This window comes from Callionymus lyra, chromosome 7 (genome assembly GCF_982586985.1).
Source record: "Callionymus lyra chromosome 7, fCalLyr1.hap1.1, whole genome shotgun sequence".
NCBI lineage: Eukaryota > Metazoa > Chordata > Actinopteri > Syngnathiformes > Callionymidae > Callionymus > Callionymus lyra.
The window spans coordinates 29,804,438-29,823,276 of record NC_141824.1 but is presented as its reverse complement, the minus strand read 5'-3'; the positions used below and the strand labels follow the sequence as shown (position 1 = coordinate 29,823,276).

Genomic DNA, 18,839 nt, shown 5'->3' with positions numbered 1-18,839 from the left:
AAATAAAAATGATATTTTTAAATCTAAATCAAAGTGAATATACTGACATATACTGTATACTTGTATGGGCTAACTAAAATGTATTAGCTATAATCTTTTGTCCAACTTGTTTTAGCTGAGCTCTGTGTTATTTCCTGTGTTTTTGTAATAATGCTAAAGGTTGGATGGATCTTTTTGCAGATTCTAACTGTCAGGAGATTATTAGACTCAATGTGTACACTGTCCTTTAGGTCCTAAATAAGCAGCTGCTGCTATTTGACTCTCTGCTGCTCTCTTATGGAAGCATCAGGTAACGTAGCACAGAAACGTGTCTGCCTAAGGTTGAGTGTGTTTCCCCTGCAGCGATCTGAAGCTCCGCGTGCGCATCCTCATCGACGGCACCCTCATCATCTTTCGGGTCAAGCCAGAGGACGCCGGGAAGTACACCTGCAGTCCGAGCAACAGTCTTGGTATCTCGCCCTCAGCATCAGCCTACCTGACTGTTCAGTGTGAGTGTTACCGGGGCAACCTGGTGTGGGGGAGGGGCGCTGAGACAGCAGGGTGAGGAGGGAACAACAGCAGCAGCATCAGAGAAGCTGATGCTGCCGTCGATGCTATAATGTTGGACGCTTTTGACTATCGATCCTGGTACGACCAGGAGCTTCTATCCGTCAATGATCATTATTAAAGACACAACGAACCTTGTGCATGAAAAATATGTCTGTTACGATGTTATAGACACTTTCATTTTCTGCATTGAAGCCTGGGATGTCAAAGTCAAAAATATGAGCGGAAAAAATTGATTTATGGCATAGCCCATGACTTGCATGAAATGTAATAACACAACACGACATTTGGCCTTGAGTTTGACACTTGTGGATTTACTGAAAGTTAAAATTGTGAATACATTTGAACCTAATAACAACTAAGTCAATAGATACTTAGGAAGCTGGAGAGAATTATTTTTTAATGTCAGCAGTTCATCTGGAAACGTAAGAAAAGTGACATCAAACACATTACAGTGTCACATGTGTTCTGTTCAATGACTTGCAGACAACACAAGTTCATTAAATAGACTGTGTTGTAAAAGTTCAAGCCTTTAATATAAGTAATCAATTTAATATTCCAAAAGGTAATTCCAGCTGGTACTGACATCCTGAAAACATAACGCAGGAAACAAGAGACTGGAGGTTTTCATTATTGTCATTATTGTGCACAGAATCTGTATACCTGCAAGTAAAAAATGCTTGTTGACCTTCCTGTGTGTCAAGTCAGACATTTTCTCGTTGGCCCCAGCGCTCCGACTTCGCTCGCTCCCAAGTTTCTCATCGATTACTGCGCTCCAGTGTGTGGGAGAGACGTGAAGCTCTGCAGCCGCAGCTCTGGTTTAATGCTGAGCTTGTTGATCGTTGTCCTCCTGCCCAGACCCCGCCCGAGTGATCAACATGCCGCCCATCATTTATGTCCCTCGCAAACTGCCAGGAATCATCCGCTGCCCTGTGGACGCCAACCCACCTGTGACATTGGTGAAGTGGGAGAAGGATGGCTACCCCCTCAGAGTGGAGAAGGTCAGTCTGTTCTCGTTGTTTATCTGAGATCACTGTTTCATCAATCCCTCTCTTCCTGCAGTACCCTGGCTGGAGCCTGATGCCAGACGGAAGTATCCGAGTTGCAGAGGCCACAGAAGACTCCCTGGGCACCTACACCTGTGTGCCTTACAATGCCCTTGGTACCATGGGCATGTCCCCCCCTGCCAATCTGGTGCTAAAGGTGCCCCTTCTCTGCCCCTCCCCCACACAGCTCTCTCTTAGCTGCCCCTCCAATAACATGTCTTTGTCCCTCTAGGATCCCCCTTACTTTAACGTGAGGCCTGGGGGGGAGTACCGTCAGGAGGCAGGGAGAGAACTTGTAATCCCTTGTGCTGCTTCCGGGGACCCCGACATACCAGGCATCACCTGGAGAAAGGTTGAGTCCACGTTAAGTCCTGATCCATCGTGCGGTCCGGCCTGATGATCGTCTCTCACCCCGCAGGTGGGGAAGCCGAGCAGGAGCAAACACAACATCCTGCCAAGTGGCAGTTTACAATTTCTGTCCCTCAGCAAGGAGGACCATGGGGAGTGGGAGTGTGTCGCCACCAACGTGGTCACCAGCATCACTGCCAGCACGCGCATCCTCGTCATCGGTAACCGCTCACGGTTCTCGGTTCTTCGGTGTGATCACGTGTGGCTTCAGAGGAAGTCAAGTCAATATTTTGAGAAATGTCCCCATACTCCTGAATCAGCAGAAACCCTGGGTTGGTTTCTCTAAAACAAATGGTATATATATTTTGACAGTATATTTTAATGGCCTGAAACAAGATTTTGATTTATGACTCAAAGTAAGAGGATAATAGGGTCAAAAGAAAAAAAGGCTCTTGTATCACTATCTTCTTTAACAATCATTCGTGAATTTTCATTAGCTTGTCAAATTTTCTAAACATTTTATCTACATATTATCGTGTCGGTTGAATTTGCAAATCTGGCATCTGTGCATGTCTGACCTCCGGCTGGTCACAGGATCAGAAAGACTCTCTTCTTGCTTTGACTGTTGTAGTGCGGGTGGGGTGATCACACTGCTGCTCCTGAACCACAACATCTGATGCAGAGCACAACAGTATCTGCTGTAAAAAGATCCTTTGGTTTCTTCCAGGTACCAGCCCACACGCCCCTGGCAGTATCCATGTACTGGCTTCAACAACCTCCGCTAATGTGTCCTGGGAACCTGGTTACGACGGCGGGTTCGAACAGACCTTCTCGGTGTGGTATGGTCCAGTGTGAGTCCTCTTCATCCTTCAACATGTTGCCTTGCAGAGCGCAGTTAAACAGTTGATATTTCTTGTGCAGTGCACCAAGCCAATGTCACGACTGTGTGAGAAGAGAGTTTCTCTTAAGTTATCTGTCCTTGGTGGACTTCAATCTACTTTGCATGCAGGTTAAGAGAGCTGCTATTATCTTCATATGAGACAAGATTCTCATTTCATTTCACCGCAGTGACCTTGTTTCCCAGGTGGATGATGAAAGTAGGTCACTCCGGCTTTTGAAGGGAAAAATTAAACTTAATCATAGTGAGATGTTTAAGGCAGTCAGAGGTGGTGAGTGTGGCAGAGCGAGATACCAGTCCCTCATTTCATACAATACATATGTTTTTCTTGTTTCTTTTCGTTCACAGGTCAAAGAGAACAGACTTCGGTCCACATGACTGGCACTCGATGCCGGTCTCTGGTGCTCTAACTTGGCTGGTGGTGCCAGGGCTGGAGGTGGGCACGGAGTACCAGTTCAGTGTGCTGGCTCAGAACAAACTGGGCACCGGCCCATTTAGTGAAGTTGTGACGGTCACCACGGCAGGTGGGTGTTGGCTCAGAACCACTTCACGTTTTTAATAGGACACGCAGCTCTTAAGTGGCGCTGAATGAATGATACATAGTGTTACATATATTGTCATATATTGAATATTTATAATATACAGTATATCATTTATTTAGTGACGTCCCACGGTAGGTGAAATCAATTGGTTTTTTTTATCAGCCATCCAGAGTAATGGATAGAGATGAAGGGAGGTGAGGAAGAGAGTGTAGATTGGGTGGAACAGCATTTACTGAAATATTGAAGTCTATGTCTGGAATTTGTGTCTTTAGTTGACTTTATTACCTATAGGTATAGACTAACCCATAATTGCCTTTTGAGAAAAGTGATTTTAGAAATCATAAGAGGTTTTTAATATTCCACAATCATTTACTGTGCATAATTCCAGCAACAATATTTGTAAATTAACATGAACCACAATCACATAACCTTAAGACATTAGCTGTCAATGAAGGAACTTTTTTCTATATTTTTTTAACACTTAATCAATGCTGTCTGTGCCCTATAAACCGAATCTGCTGATGTTTAGTTCATTATATGCGTGTATTTTTAAGTGTTTCCGTCTGAGAAAAATGAAAATATCCACAACACTCAGTGACGAAGACAACAAACACACAAACACAAACACACTACATATTTAAGTAATTGTTGGAATCAAAACTCCAACCCAAGGAATGTTGGGGCTTTGAAAAGAAAGAAAGAAATGGACCTACTGTACATAATGTCATAATTCTATTGACACCGTGTATAAATAGTATATAATAAGGTATATTCATGTTTTTTTTCTTCTCTAATACCCTGCAGGCTCTCCTCTGGGTACCCCAGAACCACTGGTGCTTCTTACTCCACCACGGTGCCTCACAGCCAATCGCACGCAGCACGGTGTCCTACTAACTTGGCTCCCTCCCGCCAACCACTCGTCGCCCGTCAACCGCTACGTCATGGAGTTTCGGCTGGGCGAGCGGTGGGAAGTCCTTGATGACCTGATCCCGTCCACGGAGACCGAGCTTATCGCCAGAGACCTTGTACAGGTAAGTAAGAAAATGGTGTCTTACATTGGACATTTTTAAATGAAATCATATTCCTTCTCTTGGACAGGAGTCCTGGTATGAGTTCCGAGTGATGGCGGTCATGGAAGACCTGATCAGTGAGAGCAGTAATGTAGTCGGAGTGTCCAGTACAGGTCAGTCCAAAATCTACATGATGTCTTGAAAGCAGCATCCACGAACTAGCTCTCACCCATCAGACCCATTTCCTGTGGTGGCTGAGGAGGGGCTTGCGCGACCAGTGGTGGCAGGTGTTGTCGCAACCATATGTTTTCTGGCAGCAGCGGTTTTGTTCAGTACTCTCGCAGCTTGCTTTGTCAATAAGCAACATCGACGCAAACTCAAGCGTAAACCAGGTTTGTCGACTCCGTCTCCGACTCGAGACCTCTTTTTGTATATAATTGTGACATGTTTTTTATACCACTCAGATCCACCTTTATCAGTGACACACTTCAGGAAAAGCATAGAATCACCGTAAGTGAAGCTTTTTTGTCATCTCCTCACTGCTGTTATACATCTGATGTGCTTCCTCTTAAAAATATACTTCATTATTAGCTGCTTGAGGTCCGGTGCAGGTGGTTGAGCATTTATTTTGCACCAAAACCCAGTTGTTTGGCAGGCAGTCAGACAGATGGATGGAGGACAAACAGACAGACAGAAAGACAAACTGAAGACACATGTGTGTACATTTAAGATTAGATAAAGACTAATATCTAAATGTTCTTTCTTCAACCAAAAATACCTTATAATAATCATTATGATAAGTATAATAGGCAAATGAATAAAGTAATCGATTTTTTTCCAGTTTTATAAAATGTGCAATCATTATCATTGTCAACCAAGTCTTTATTAGGGCGTCCTCTAGAGGGCGTTTGCAAGGATACATCCAGATGAGCTGTGAAAAAGCACAGTCGCATATGAAGGGTAACTAAAGAAGTAGGCTAAGCCTTACTCTTTAAAGGGATGAGGTATAGAGACACACGCTCAGTAGCAGGTCCTAGTGGGTCCCTGGCAGGTTGTGCGTTCAAAGCAGCGGAGTCAGCATTTAGTCCACATTACCTTGAGTGCCTGGGCAGCAGTATTTGTATCGATTTTTTTATCCCTCAGTATTCTGTATCCTCAAATGCCGTCTATTTCCTGCATGCATCTCTTTGTTAATTAAAACTGTATTGCGGCTGTGTGTATATTGGTAATTTGATGTCAAGGCTAATTTGAGGAATTGTAGTCGTGTAAAACACATTCTCGTCCCTGTGGGTTAAATGGTACAGACCAGTCAGGGAGTTCACATCAAGTCCCTCCTGCACGAAATTGAACCCAGGCCCTTTTTGTTTGTCTCCCATAGCAGACCTCCTCTCACCCCTTTGCCAGGGGGAGAGCCCTGCTGGGATGAGCCTGCCAGGAGCAGTTTCATGCCCCCGCCGCCCAGCCCCCTGTGAGTGCTGGCCTGTACCAAAATACAGAGCATGCTGCACCGCACTGGCTCTGCTGCATGGTTCAATATTTGCATATATCTTTTTTGACATTTGCTATAGTGAAGCCAACCTTTTGTATTATTTGCATGCACAGACTCCCATGCACCACACAGGGATTAAAGTTGCATGTACAATACAGCACAGTATTGTGCAACATAGTACGTCTACCTAACTGGAGACCTAATCGCAGGTGACCTGGTTGCTCCTGGTGTGGGCCAATGAGGCCTGGTTAGCTGTCGTCTGCTTCTCTCTCATCACCATTTGGCCCAGCATATGGAAATCTGTCTCGCGTCTGCTGGCGAAGATGATGATTCAATAGCTGTGTCATGCGGTTGTCATGGTTGCATCATTGGTTCTTCTCTCATGTCTCCATTCTGGCATGGCTTATTAGTTGCTGCCTTGTCGGGATGTGGCCATGAACTGCTCATTATCATATTGCAGTAGTGTTGTGCGAAGAATGTTTGTATAAGGGCATGGTTTTCATTCTGGGAATGAATATGAGCTCTCAGAAGTTTTTTTGAATAAATCCAGGTCAAGTAAAATTTGTTTTTACTAGAACCGTTTGGCTTCAAATGAGCAGGGAGACATGGTGTAGAAGTGCTAAACGATGCAACTTCAATCTTTGATCTGAAATTAAAATGTGATCCCCATAGCATTTCCCACATCCAAAACTAAAATCAGTTTTTCTTTTTCGAGGAATGAAAGAAAACTTTGAGCTATTAACAAAGGGTTTCCATTGTAGTTTTTTGCTGAGAAAAGGCAATCGTAAAGCCTCGTATCTCACAGGGACTCTCATCTTGTTGTCAAAGAAATATTTTTCTAATGTGTGATTAACAAATGCCTCTTCAGTCCATGATGAGAATATTGCCACCTTTTCTAAGAGGGAACTGTTCATTGTGATTTTGCGATATATTTGACGTTCAAAAAACTCTGAAATGCAAGACCTTTTTCCTGTTTATTCAGATTTTTCATTAAGCTTTTCTTATTTCATTTTTTCTTTTACATTTTTCACACTTGGAAGGGTAATTGAAACCCAGATCCTCTCTCTTAAACCAGTAGCATTCAGTGGCACTCGCTGAATTATTGTGAGTTTGACTTCACAGGTTTGAGGTGAAATAATGAATGACTATTGAATTATCAGGATCAAATACTGACGGAAAAAAACAACTAAAAAAGCCAAGACTCTCTTTAGTTTGCTATTTATTTATCCCAGGATTATTACATTTTCGAGCATTTGAAATAACACCATTAATGTTTGACTCGCACCTCCTTGGCAGTGGTAAAAATACTAGTTCAGACCATATCAGCAAGCAATCTGATATCATTATTTCTGTAACCAGTTTCCAAGTCCAATGATTTTTTTAAAATCCTTCAAAGAATGGAACAACGTGAAAAACACTCAAATTTTAGCCCTTTTTATTTATTAGGATTTATTTAGCCTTGGACTTAATCCACCATTGAATGTGTTCTTGTTTTCTAGGTTATCTTCAGGGAAGATAAGTCCAGAGAGCTCGCCTCCATCAAGGCCCCGTTCTCTTTCTTCAGAGGGATCTCATGGTCCAGGACTATACGTCAGAAAACTGCCAAGCCCTCTGAGAGACAAAGACAAAGAACTCTCCTTCTACAAGAAAACCAAGCGTGCCATAGCCAGCAAAAAGTACAGCGTGTCTAAGCATGAGGCCGAGGTCACCACACCTATCGAGCTCATATGCCGAGGCCCTGATGGCCGTTTCGTTATGGATATCAGCCCACCACACCGCCGCATCCAGGGCTTTCCCTTTGCAGAGGAGTCTGACATGTACCCTGAGTTCCGGCAATCGGATGAAGAGAATGATTTCGATCCTGGGCCTCTGCCGCCAATAATGCCCACCCTCCGGCCCCAGCTGTCCCCAACTTCCTCAAGCCTCGAGTCAACACAGCCCCCCAACTACAGTCCCCGTCTACACAGAGCCATGGAAGGTATGAGCTTCGCAGAGGGCGGTGTACTTCACGCCTCAGGGCAGGCCCCGTCTGCCCGCTATAGGGGCTTTCCGCAGGGCCCGTTCTATGGGTATTTAGGTAGTCGCACAGAATCAGGGATTCCACCACCATTCTACATGCCTGACATGAGCCCCCACAGCTCTGCCCTGTCCTCCCCGCCAGGCACTGCTGAGGGGCCCTTTGGCTACCCCTCCATCCCAGAAGAGAGTGGCGAACTGGAACATCACCAATACACAGCATCTGGGCATTCTCTGTCTCACACACACAGCCCCCCACGCTCACCAGAGAGCTGGCAGCCCCATGAGTTACCTTTCTTAAGCTTGGAGGGTCCTCGGTTCATATACCCCCCACACCACCCCTTACATATGTCTGACGCAGCTGGATACGCTTCCCATTCCTTACCCCCAAGTCGCTTGCACCTCCCACCCCTACAGGATCCAACTAGCCCTAGACTCCTACAGCTTGAGGTCCCTGTGGCTCCACCGGGCAGAGACAGACCCCTGGGGCCTCCGGTTAGGCGTTTAGCTATGCAACAGGCCCAGAGTCTTGGCCAGCTCAGACACACGTCCCACGGTGTGGGTGTACCAGTGTTGCCTTACCCTGACCCGGCAGCCCGTGCAGGGAGCCCAAGCACAGCCCCCAGTAGTAGCCCGCAGTCTTGGCTCAGTCCAAGAGCGGGTCGTCGGGCAGATCCCAGCCTACCCCCTTTAGTACTCCAGCCCTCCCGCCTCTCCCCTCTCTCCCAAAGCCCCCTTAGCACCCAGCCAGGTTCCCCAGATATTTTAGTAAGGCCTCCACCTCGGCCTAGCATTTTACGCACTTCACGGTCTTTGGAAATGCCCGAGCTCACCCTGCAACCCTCAGCTACCGTCAGCTTCTCTAGAAGGTCCTCGCTCAGCGCCTCGCCAACTCAAAGCCAGTGCAAGCAACCCAGCCCCAGTTACCATGCCCACATGTCCTACGCCTCCACGGCAGCCAGTTACCCCTCACAGTCACCGTCCCCCCCTCCAGAGTGTAGGGATGTTTTTGGGCAAAGGCCATCACAGAGAAGGACAGAGGAGGAGATGCTGCCCTCAGAGCCCTCACAGCTCCAGATGTCAGCCTCAGGGTAGGTGATCTATCCCAGTATAAAAGCAGTAAAAATGTATTTTTTTTAAGTCCTAGCGCAATAATGCTAAGATATTTTATTGTAATTATGTTTCCAAGAAGCCATAAATAATCTGCATATTGAACAATAATATGCAGGATTGGATTTAGCCCTGGTTTGGTTGATAGCAATACTGAAAGTTTAATAGCACGTGGAGTTAAGTTTAATGTGACTATATTGATTGTAATAATGTACAATATAATTTGAAAAGTATTCCCATTCAGGAAAATAATTATGTAATAGACCTTTTCTGCCCATTTCCAACACTATCATAGTTATACTATAATCACAGTTACTATCAAGTTATATCGAAGTATTATTTTTTATCCTAAATTGTATTTTTATTTTTTTCTATTGAACAAAGAAACATTTTTGTATGTTTCAGCTTTTAACATCAGTTTTCAAGCACTTAACAACTGAAGTAAACCTTTACAATTTTCTATTTCGCAAAAAAATAAACATTTCTCAAAAGAAAAAAAAGGAACTAACACATTTTGAAATCCCTTTAACATCCTACCAACTGTCTTTAGGAGTATCTTTTACAGTGTCTAAATGTGCATAAATATTCTTCAACTGTGTCAACTACCCCACCCTGCCCCACATTTGCCCCTGACAATCCCACAAGCTTCAGTCAGAGTAGCTGAAGCCTTCGAGCAGCAACTCCTGCACCATCAATGGCCTTTAATCCATTATGGCAGCTGCTCTTAAAGGGTAAGGGTCTTACCTGATTTGTTTTTGATTGATCTCAGCTATCTGGGCAGCGGTGTTGTGACCCGGTCCCCCACGCCGCAATAGGTAAGGGTCGGACCCATGTCTGAGTGGGGAGGGGTCAGCAGGGGGAGGGCTAATCACTTTTCTTTAAAGGGGAATCACTTTGGGCCGTGACTCTGTGCTGGATTCAAGTCTGGATAATAGAACTGCAGGATGTGAACTATATCAAAAACTGAGAAATATTTCAACTGGTCAAATAAAGTGTATTGCATTTATTTAAGAAGCAGTTAGGAATCCTTTTTCAATTTTGGAATTTATTTCTCTATGTTTATTTTATTTTATTTTTTGTAATTTTCAATTTGGTTATTATTGATTAATTATGAGAAACACATTGAAACGTATCATCATTAAAAAAAAAGTATAATGTAATAATTTAATATTTAAATAGAGAGTAAGACTCAGATGAAAATAATAAATAAAAATAATATCTATAAAATAAGATATTTTATTAAAAATGCATCATGGATTTTTTTTTTTATTACAATTAAAAAAATATGTTACTTTATTTTTTATTTATCAGTAATTTTGGTCCAATTCAATATATTGACACGATCAGTTCATTAATATTTTTTTCTTAAATGAATGCAACACATCAGTAAAACAGAAGGTACCCTGCGACTTGTCTTGAATCAACGGACGGACTTGAGTATTCCCCTTTAAAGTTTCGTTCCATGTGCAAAATGCCATGCATGCGTTCTCTAAACTTCTCTGTACAACCAAACAAATAACAGCAAATATCAAACTAAATTTTTCGTCCCATCTGTTGTCTTAAGTGCTTTTAGTTTTTTCTGTCATGTGACCGTTTTAAATGGCCATTTCCTCTTCCTGTCATGTGACTTGTTCTATAACGGCCATTTCCTCTTCCTGCCATCTCCTCCCGTCAGCATGGTGAAGCCTCTGTACGCAGTGTTCATGTTGAAGACAGTGTGCTGTACAGTGTTTATGTCCATGCAAATATACAACAATTAACACTCAGTTTGTGTACAGTCAAATGTTTTTCTACCCGTTCAGGAAACTTTCATCTCCTCTTTCTCTCTCTGCTAACCACCCTTCTCTCTCTCCACAGCGCCAAAAGCTGGACAGCGTCTGTTTTTTTCCCGATTGTTTATCTTCCTTAAGGAAAGAGTCCGATTGAAAATATATCCCATTTCACATTATCTTATTTTCTTTGTCTCTTATTTAAAGAACTTAAAGAAACTGAGTGAGGTAAAACACATCTCGTAATTTGGTCGTTCATAAACTAATTCTTCTATATTTCCATTCAGCTTAACATGTGCCACTCATAAAATGAAAATCATTCATCATTGAAAATCATTCTATTAAACCTACCATGGCCCAATGTTTAACAAGTTAAGATGGCAAGGTATCCCCATAAAGAGCGACTCATGCGAAAACCCAACTTTCCTGTCTCACTCACATGATTCAAACGCTGAAGTCTTCCTCTCCAAGTTGCAGTTAGTCTTTCTTTGGAGAAAAAGAAGAATGAGTTCCTTGGAGGTGGAGGTTTTACGGGATTGGCGACAGTGTCTGATTGACAAATCACAGAAGAGTAGGTGTGGTTATAGTAAACAAGATTATAACTCCAGAAAAGAGTTTTCAGTGGAAGGCGCTTCCGCACATTTTCTAATGTAAATATTTCAATTTTTTTTTTAGTACGAACCGACACATACTGTTGCGTACAATAGAGGTCCAAGATCCATTTAAGGAAAACTTAAATCAACACATAAGTTTCCCTAGAAGTAACCTTATCTTTGACCATATACGTATGCAGTCTCTAACCATGACCATTACCATTACATTTATTCAAAATATACATATAATAAAACATGAAAGAAAAATCAAATAAAACATTTAATCCATCTGAAAGTAGTGCATATGAATCGTTTTCATTTTATGAGTGTGAAACAGCATTTTAATTAAAAAAGGTTCATTTCTGAAGCAGTCACTATTTAAAGACCCAGCACTTTTAATCTAATTTATGTTTTCTACTGTTGTTCAATTCATTTGATTATCTTTTGAATAGTAGATACAACTCTTTCTCAACTGGGTCTTTAATGTGTTGACTGTTTGAGAAGAAACCCACTAGTGTTATTAAGTCCCTTACATCCACTCTTCTCTTCATTTCATGAGTATACAGTGGAAAGTCATCATCTCAGTAGTGGGCTCCATGTAGAGCTCCATCCAATCACATGCAAGCTTCTGCTGAAAATTAGTGCTCAAAGTCCAGTTTTTTCACCCAGAGACAGGGAAGAACCCGTCTGCCGAACCAACGCTGAACGAGCTGTACTTTCTCTCTGCTCTTCTCAGGGAACTTCTAGGTGCGTCTGCGGATTCTGTCGGGTCTGAGAGTTTACCGGCTCTGCTGCATCACTGCATTGCTAAAGCGAAGGGTGCCGCCGCCAACAACAATAACAACAGCGCCTACGGGAGGAGAACCGGTCAGTGCATCAGACCCCATGAGGAAGAAAATACAGAAACTGAAAACTGAGAAAAATCATTTAATAGATATTATGTCAGAGCTAATTTTCTTTCACTATATATCTTTGCATTTTTGATTACTTCTGCATTAAAAGTAACACATGATGTGTTTCTTACGTGTCTCTGTGGAAATGCAGATAAAGAAAAAAGCAGGTTAAGTAAGTAAGGAAATGTTAACAATATACAGCTAAAATACTCATGTAAAGTAGTCATTATGAATAAATGAATTAGCTTATTATTTTTTAAAATAAATACATCAAATATGAGAAGATAAACGTATGGATTATTTGTAACCCTTGTGTTATCCCAGGGTCAAGGTGATCCAAACATAACACACAAGGGATACCACAAACACATTTGTTTTCGGGCTGTTGGGCGACCATGACCATGAGTCAACCACTCTGCCACATTAAAGTTCATAGGTGGAATATAAGTTTCAAGTATAAGAGGTTTATGAAGACTGAAAAAAAGAATAGCAATAAATGTAGTGTAATAAATAGTTTGATTAAAAAAAAAAAGGGGAATTTTTCTGTAAAAAATATTCACATACAGTATATATGGAAGTTGGCGATTTAGAAACAAAACTAAATGCTCTGCCTAATATAAAGAAAGTTAGAACAGGGGGAAAAAAAAACGACTCTTCCTTTCCTCCTCAGGTGTGTTTCCACCTCAGACCCAGCAGCGACCTCAGATGCCCCAGGAGAGAGAAGACTTTCACCAAAAGAGGATGAAACAAAACAAGAAGAACCCTTATTTCTATTTGACTGCGCTGCTGCAGCGTAGACACTCTGAGGAAGACCAGACAGTCATACTGACAGGTGCAGAGGCAGAAGGTCCAAACTATGGGACCCTCCACTGATGGGACGACCTCTGTGCTTCAATCTTATCCCAATAAGAACCTGCGTTCAGGTGACATCCAAACACCAACTTTGGCGTCCCTAAAATGCTCTTCTAGACGGACAATGTTTCCTAGGAATCTGACTTGAACTAAAGAAATGTATATAAATAGTATAACAAGGGAATTCAGCTTCTTCCTACAGTAATAACAGCGTGTTGTTTAAGACGATTTTTCACTCACTGGTCATGGGCAAAATGGAATGGGGTCCATGTCTTTAGGTTTTTACAGCGTACTGTTAAGCCCGGTGCGTCCTCGAGCGGGGACACAACTCTACCTTTCCTACAATACAACTAGCGTCCGTATATCAACACAGGGTTCTGACCACCAAATATACCTCAAAGTTAACGCAGAGTTGCTGTAGTTCTTGTGGTATACTTGACCTTTTTAGACATGGAGCAAAAAGTTTGTCTCATTTCAAACGACATATATGGCCTAACTGGTTTTATCTCTCAGTAACCGCTCCGTTTGATTCCTTGTGCTGACCAGTAGAGGAGCGTCTTGTGCTTGATGGCTCATTATCGCATCATTTTATAGCCTTCAAGAAAACTCTTGAATATTTTGGGAAGTGCTTGATCACAGTGGAGGGACTCGTGTAGGGTTAGAACAGGGTGATGACGAATTGTAAATGTACAATGTGATGTAATTCATTATTAAGGAATCATTTGTCAAGTGTGGCACATCTGGAGATGCCTTTTTGCCTTTTCTCTCTGGTTTCGAACATAACTGCCTTTTTCTTCGCCTTCTCACAACGCTCTTTTTGGGGAGTGGAGACCCCCTCACCCCACTAAGTTTGTGTTTTTACTTTCTCTGCCAAGGACGCTTTTGAGAATTTCTTTTTACATATATCTTTACTTCAGCTTTGTACATACAATATAAACGAGTATCTAAACTCCCTAAAACACCGCTGGGTCAAAAAACAGATTAAAAAAAGGCGAGGAAATATTTAAAGTGGAAAAGTAGGTGATGTTGAACAACACAAACAAACAATAGACACCGTGACTGTTTAACATTTGTATATGAAATGCTAGCCCTGTGTTTTCTGTTATTTATCCACACTAACCGATATTGAATGTATGTTTTGCTCAACAGGAAATGAATGTTCCAATGTCGCAGTGCATTGAATGACCGATGTTGGCACATTAAGTCTGAGTTGTTTGACTTCCTGTACTTATTTTAGCGAGAGATGGTAAGAAACAGTCTCCCATGCATGAGCCAGGCTTTTAAAAAAACACGTGTTTTACTTCTGTTGTTAAAGCACGAGCAAACTCTCAAAGACACATCAGATACAATGCTGTGTTCCATTTTTAATCAATTGAAGTTTGAAGCTTTTCTTTTTGATCTCCACTGTCTTGACTTATATTTTGGAAAAGAGTAGAATAGGCCCTTTCTCTGAGGTCGCATCTTATCCCATCTCATTGGTGCATATCTCCACCAAGAAGAAGTGCACATGAATTAAAAAAATAAATTAAAATGAAAAAACAAAACAAAATGCAATCACAGTAAATATATGAAACGAGTTCCAAGATTTAAAAATCTAATCAGTCAATTCCAAAGAATAATCTAATTACCTAAAAATATACAGTTTTCCACCATAATCACTTGAAAGTTGATTCATTTCAGAGCTTCAATTTTACCCTGTGTATAATAAATTGCATAACAAAGGTCATCATTTCTGTGGCTGTTCCTAAAACTTTGGTCAAAACAGACTCCACCGAAATTCCTTTGTATTGTTATTTTCTCTTTATCATGAGTTCTAAGATGATTTAAATGATATTAACTGATCAATTTTGTTGCACCATTCTCCAAACCTTCATTCTTACTATACGGCCAAACCTTCTAAGAAACAAATGGAATGCAGCATTTACTCACCTGCCACAAATTACCCTAAAAACTAAATCAAACTCAACGTCTGCTTGAATTTCCTTTGACACAAGCGAAAGTTCCGAATGCCTGAAAGTGCATATTAAAAAGAACTTGATGTAAGATACGAGGGAATGATGACAAAAAAAGACTCTATATTTGTTATGTACTGTACATGATGTGTATTGTATTTGTAAAGATGAGCAACATTTTACAGGAAGCTGTCCTGTCCGAGGATGTGTACAAAAGATCGGTGATCCCAAGGAAAAATAATTAGATTCTATATCAAAGTAATTGCTTCCTGTGTGGCTTTAAGTGAACAATGTTTTTAAAACACTTTAAGGTGCCTCATTTGTCAGACTTTAGAAGACATTATTTTACCTGAGAAGAAATGTTAATGTTAGTACAGTACAATGTATTCTCGCCATAGCCCGCTGGCTGCACAAGTAGTATTTTCTCTGATGTACATTTCGTGAATGCCCATTGGACAAAGCTTTAGAAGCAGAAGTGTCTCCCCCTCTAATATTTCCGGGGGATCAAAGTGTATTTTGCTGTTCATGAGCACACATGTGGACTCCAGATCTTCAAGGCAAATAGACTGAAGGAAACTTTTTTTCTACCGACAAACTATAGTCATGTATGTACTGTGGCGGACAAATTGTGTTTACAATAGTTTAATAACGACCAGTGTGTTAGGGCATAGTCGCTTTGAGAGTTACGACTTGGTGCTATATTAACTTTGTGGTGCTGTAGAAGTAGAAGTCTCAAGATCCTTCTGTTGTTTTCTACTACAACCAACCGTGTTTCAGATGCAGACCATACACTACACAATGTTAAACCTTTGAAGGTCAATTGTCAGTCTTAAGAGGCAGAAGAATAATCAATGTAATTTGTGGAGGTGAGAGATTCGAACAATTGAAAAATGAAATTAAGAACAGCTGATTTTTCTCAGGATTGTATAATATAATTGGGTCTCTTTTGTGTGATGTAAAAATAAGAATTGACTAATGCTGCTTCCTAAAAAACACAAGACAGACGGTATGTTGCATCATCATAATTTAAATGAGACACACAACTGAAGTCTATGACTGAGACCCATATTGTCACAGAACAGAGATGTCCACTGTATTTGGGGTCCAGAAAAGTCAGTTATCTGATTCAATCTTAAGACTGACAATTCCTAGCCAAGTCTGTCATTTGACGAGCAAAACTGATCAGATCTACAGAATGACCAAAACGTAACACACTTAAAGAACCTGGCTTACTGTATAGACCTTCTTGACAACACATCCTCTAAATGTTCCAAAAGTAACACAAATGACTCACATTTAAATTCAATGTCCTTCTTTTAGTCCTTGTTGGGATTGGTTGGGAGTAGAAGGCTCCTTTTTTAAGCAACTAAAGCAGCTCAAGTGAATGTTTTCTCTGGCATAAGAGCTACGATTAAGGCTGTCTCAAATGAAAAGGTTTTGAGAAGACTCCAGGCTAGGTTGCTTAAGGGTGTTTCAGGTAAACATTTACCAGGAAACATGTATGTTTGCTTGTGCAATCTGATCTGGATCCTCATCAAGAATCCCCATGAATCTGTCGTGCAGTGTATGGAAGGCATAACCAGATCCAGTAGACACTAGAGTTCTTAACAAGTATCATGGTGTGATGACCGTAGACACAATACTGGAACATAGTCGTATAATCCTGAAATAATAGACACTTGTGACTTTCAAATGAACTCAAATGTTCTATAGTGTGTTTGCAATGTCTGTCCGTGCTTCCAAGGTACCCTCTCTAAAGTATATTTGTGAGTATAACCCAGCCTAAAAGATTCAACACAACAAGTTTAGATTAGCGCACGCCACAGAATGCACAGGAGGAACTAAGAGATCATTGTTGAGAGAGATCTTTTCTACAGACTTGCTGTAGGTCTACAGTTTAGTTTCACTTCTTTGGTTGACAGCACTGTTCTTGAAGCACACTACTGCAGGGGCGTAGCCGTCATCTCACATCCTACTAGTACTGTACAGCTTCACCAGATTTGGTCTGTTCGGGAAAGCTCATGCATCCTCTCCTCGGAGTAGCGGTTGTCTTCCGGGCTGTTTTTTCTTACCCATATTCAACATGTACAGTGTTAAAAGAGGGCTGCTTTGGACGTACTGTTAGCTCTTTCTTTTATATCGCTTTCTGATTTTTCCGCTTACAGCTTTTAGTGCATCACTAGGTGCTGGTAGAATTATTTTTTTGAATCGTATTAATCTTGCATGTAGAGACAATATGAAAGAAAAAAAAAGCCTATTTAGCAATCATTCATGGACATCAAAGCTGGTTGTTACTGCGAAGAAAATAGAATACGTAGTATTTTCTATATTCTCTGTTTTTTCATGTGTACCAGCACTGAGAAACTAGAATGTATTATTATGATTATTAATATTATGATACTAGTACAATAAGCACTACATTGTTGACTGTTTTAGCTACTCAAGCAAACTACGTAGTGCTTCAAGGAAGAAAATAAACATTTCATTTTCATCCAAGGAACTCTGTGCTGTTCATCACGTGTTTACATTCTGTCTGCTTTTGCCATTTGTAAATACTTCCAATGTTTTTTATTCAGAGGATCAGTTTCTCACTTCAGTTCGGTCACAGCATCTGATATTAAGCCAACTTATTTTTTAAGCAATTAACTCATACTGTATGGTGCTGTACCAAAGCCTTATGTATAAGATTTGACTTTCTTTTTTTAGAGCTTCTGTTTCCACTGATGTCCAGTGAACTCTGTACAGTCTGAGATCATGTGTTTTTTTTTCACTTCATGTTTAACTGCCATGGGTCTTGTTTGTTTTATACACCTGAATTTAATGTAAAAAAAAAAAAAAAAAACCTCTCTGGCCTGTTTCCAACTGGCCTGGATGTAATGACAGCAGTCATAAGGGAAAACGCACAGGCTCTCTTCTGGTGGCTCATCATGACGTAGACATGGGCGTAGCACATGGTCTACGCTCGGTCTGTGAGTATATATGGATGCAGTGTTTTTTTCATGTCACCATATCATTTCAAATGCTTAGTCCCATATGGTATTTTCCTCTCAAATTTTTGTATTTTGATATAATAAAAACATAAAAAGAGGATTTATGATTTTGTGGGTCATTGACAGAGTGATTGTTGGATCAGACACTAGGTGTCAGTGTTGCGCAGTGAGATTGAAAGCGTCGGAACATTTTTGCGGTTGTTTTTAAGTCTATATTAATTAAAAATAGTTAACAATTGAGTAATTTTCTATTTATTTTATCAATGTGTAAATAAATAATCCCAAATTATTATAAATTACATGAAATTACATTTAATTGAGTAAATGTGTTTAAAAATGTTTACTTTTATATCCAATGAATTCTCCCACAATTTAAACGTAATGCCTCTTGTTTGAATTATATTCTATTTATAGTTTTGTCTTTTTTATACTTGTATTCATGAGTTGGACTATTTGTGCTTTTTGCGAATAATAAAAGGCATTACACTTTCATATTTATAAGAAAGAGGAAAAAAAGTTGTCTATGTCTAACAATATTAACATTTCTATATATCTTTCTTGGTTAAAATAGTAAATGTGACACGACACATTTGAGTTATGAACCTGCTCACATATTTGGTGTGACTCATGGTCACATAGCTATTTCTGCTAAATATTAACTGAACCTTTGCAGTGGCTTTGCCATGGTCTTTTTTTTAGAAAGGAACTAAACAAACAACATGAAGGAGGTCAAAGTCTGTCTCTGTGACCTTTGACCAAGAGGTGGAATTCTTGTGGGTACTACT

General features: G+C 40.8%; 1 protein-coding gene across 3 annotated transcripts in view; it reads left to right on the top strand.

The window, feature by feature from the left end:
* The window catches only part of igsf9ba (immunoglobulin superfamily, member 9Ba), a 52,402-nt gene extending 34,244 nt beyond the window's left edge, over positions 1 to 18,158 (top strand). Inside the window, exons 7-21 of one of the 3 annotated variants that reach the window (XM_087796501.1) lie at positions 343 to 488; positions 1,405 to 1,547; positions 1,609 to 1,749; positions 1,825 to 1,944; positions 2,011 to 2,161; positions 2,668 to 2,791; positions 3,187 to 3,362; positions 4,185 to 4,411; positions 4,479 to 4,563; positions 4,627 to 4,782; positions 4,855 to 4,900; positions 5,769 to 5,858; positions 7,379 to 8,986; positions 12,104 to 12,234; positions 12,931 to 18,158. In XM_087796501.1, coding sequence (XP_087652627.1) covers positions 343 to 488; positions 1,405 to 1,547; positions 1,609 to 1,749; positions 1,825 to 1,944; positions 2,011 to 2,161; positions 2,668 to 2,791; positions 3,187 to 3,362; positions 4,185 to 4,411; positions 4,479 to 4,563; positions 4,627 to 4,782; positions 4,855 to 4,900; positions 5,769 to 5,858; positions 7,379 to 8,986; positions 12,104 to 12,234; positions 12,931 to 13,133 — 3,547 coding nt within the window. In that variant the 3' untranslated portion in view covers positions 13,134 to 18,158. Of the gene's footprint in view, positions 1 to 342; positions 489 to 1,404; positions 1,548 to 1,608; positions 1,750 to 1,824; positions 1,945 to 2,010; positions 2,162 to 2,667; positions 2,792 to 3,186; positions 3,363 to 4,184; positions 4,412 to 4,478; positions 4,564 to 4,626; positions 4,783 to 4,854; positions 4,901 to 5,768; positions 5,859 to 7,378; positions 8,987 to 9,774; positions 9,821 to 12,103; positions 12,236 to 12,930 lie in introns of those variants that run through there. The other 2 variants (XM_087796503.1, XM_087796502.1) reach the window with 2 other exon arrangements.
* Positions 18,159 to 18,839: the final 681 nt, after the last annotated feature.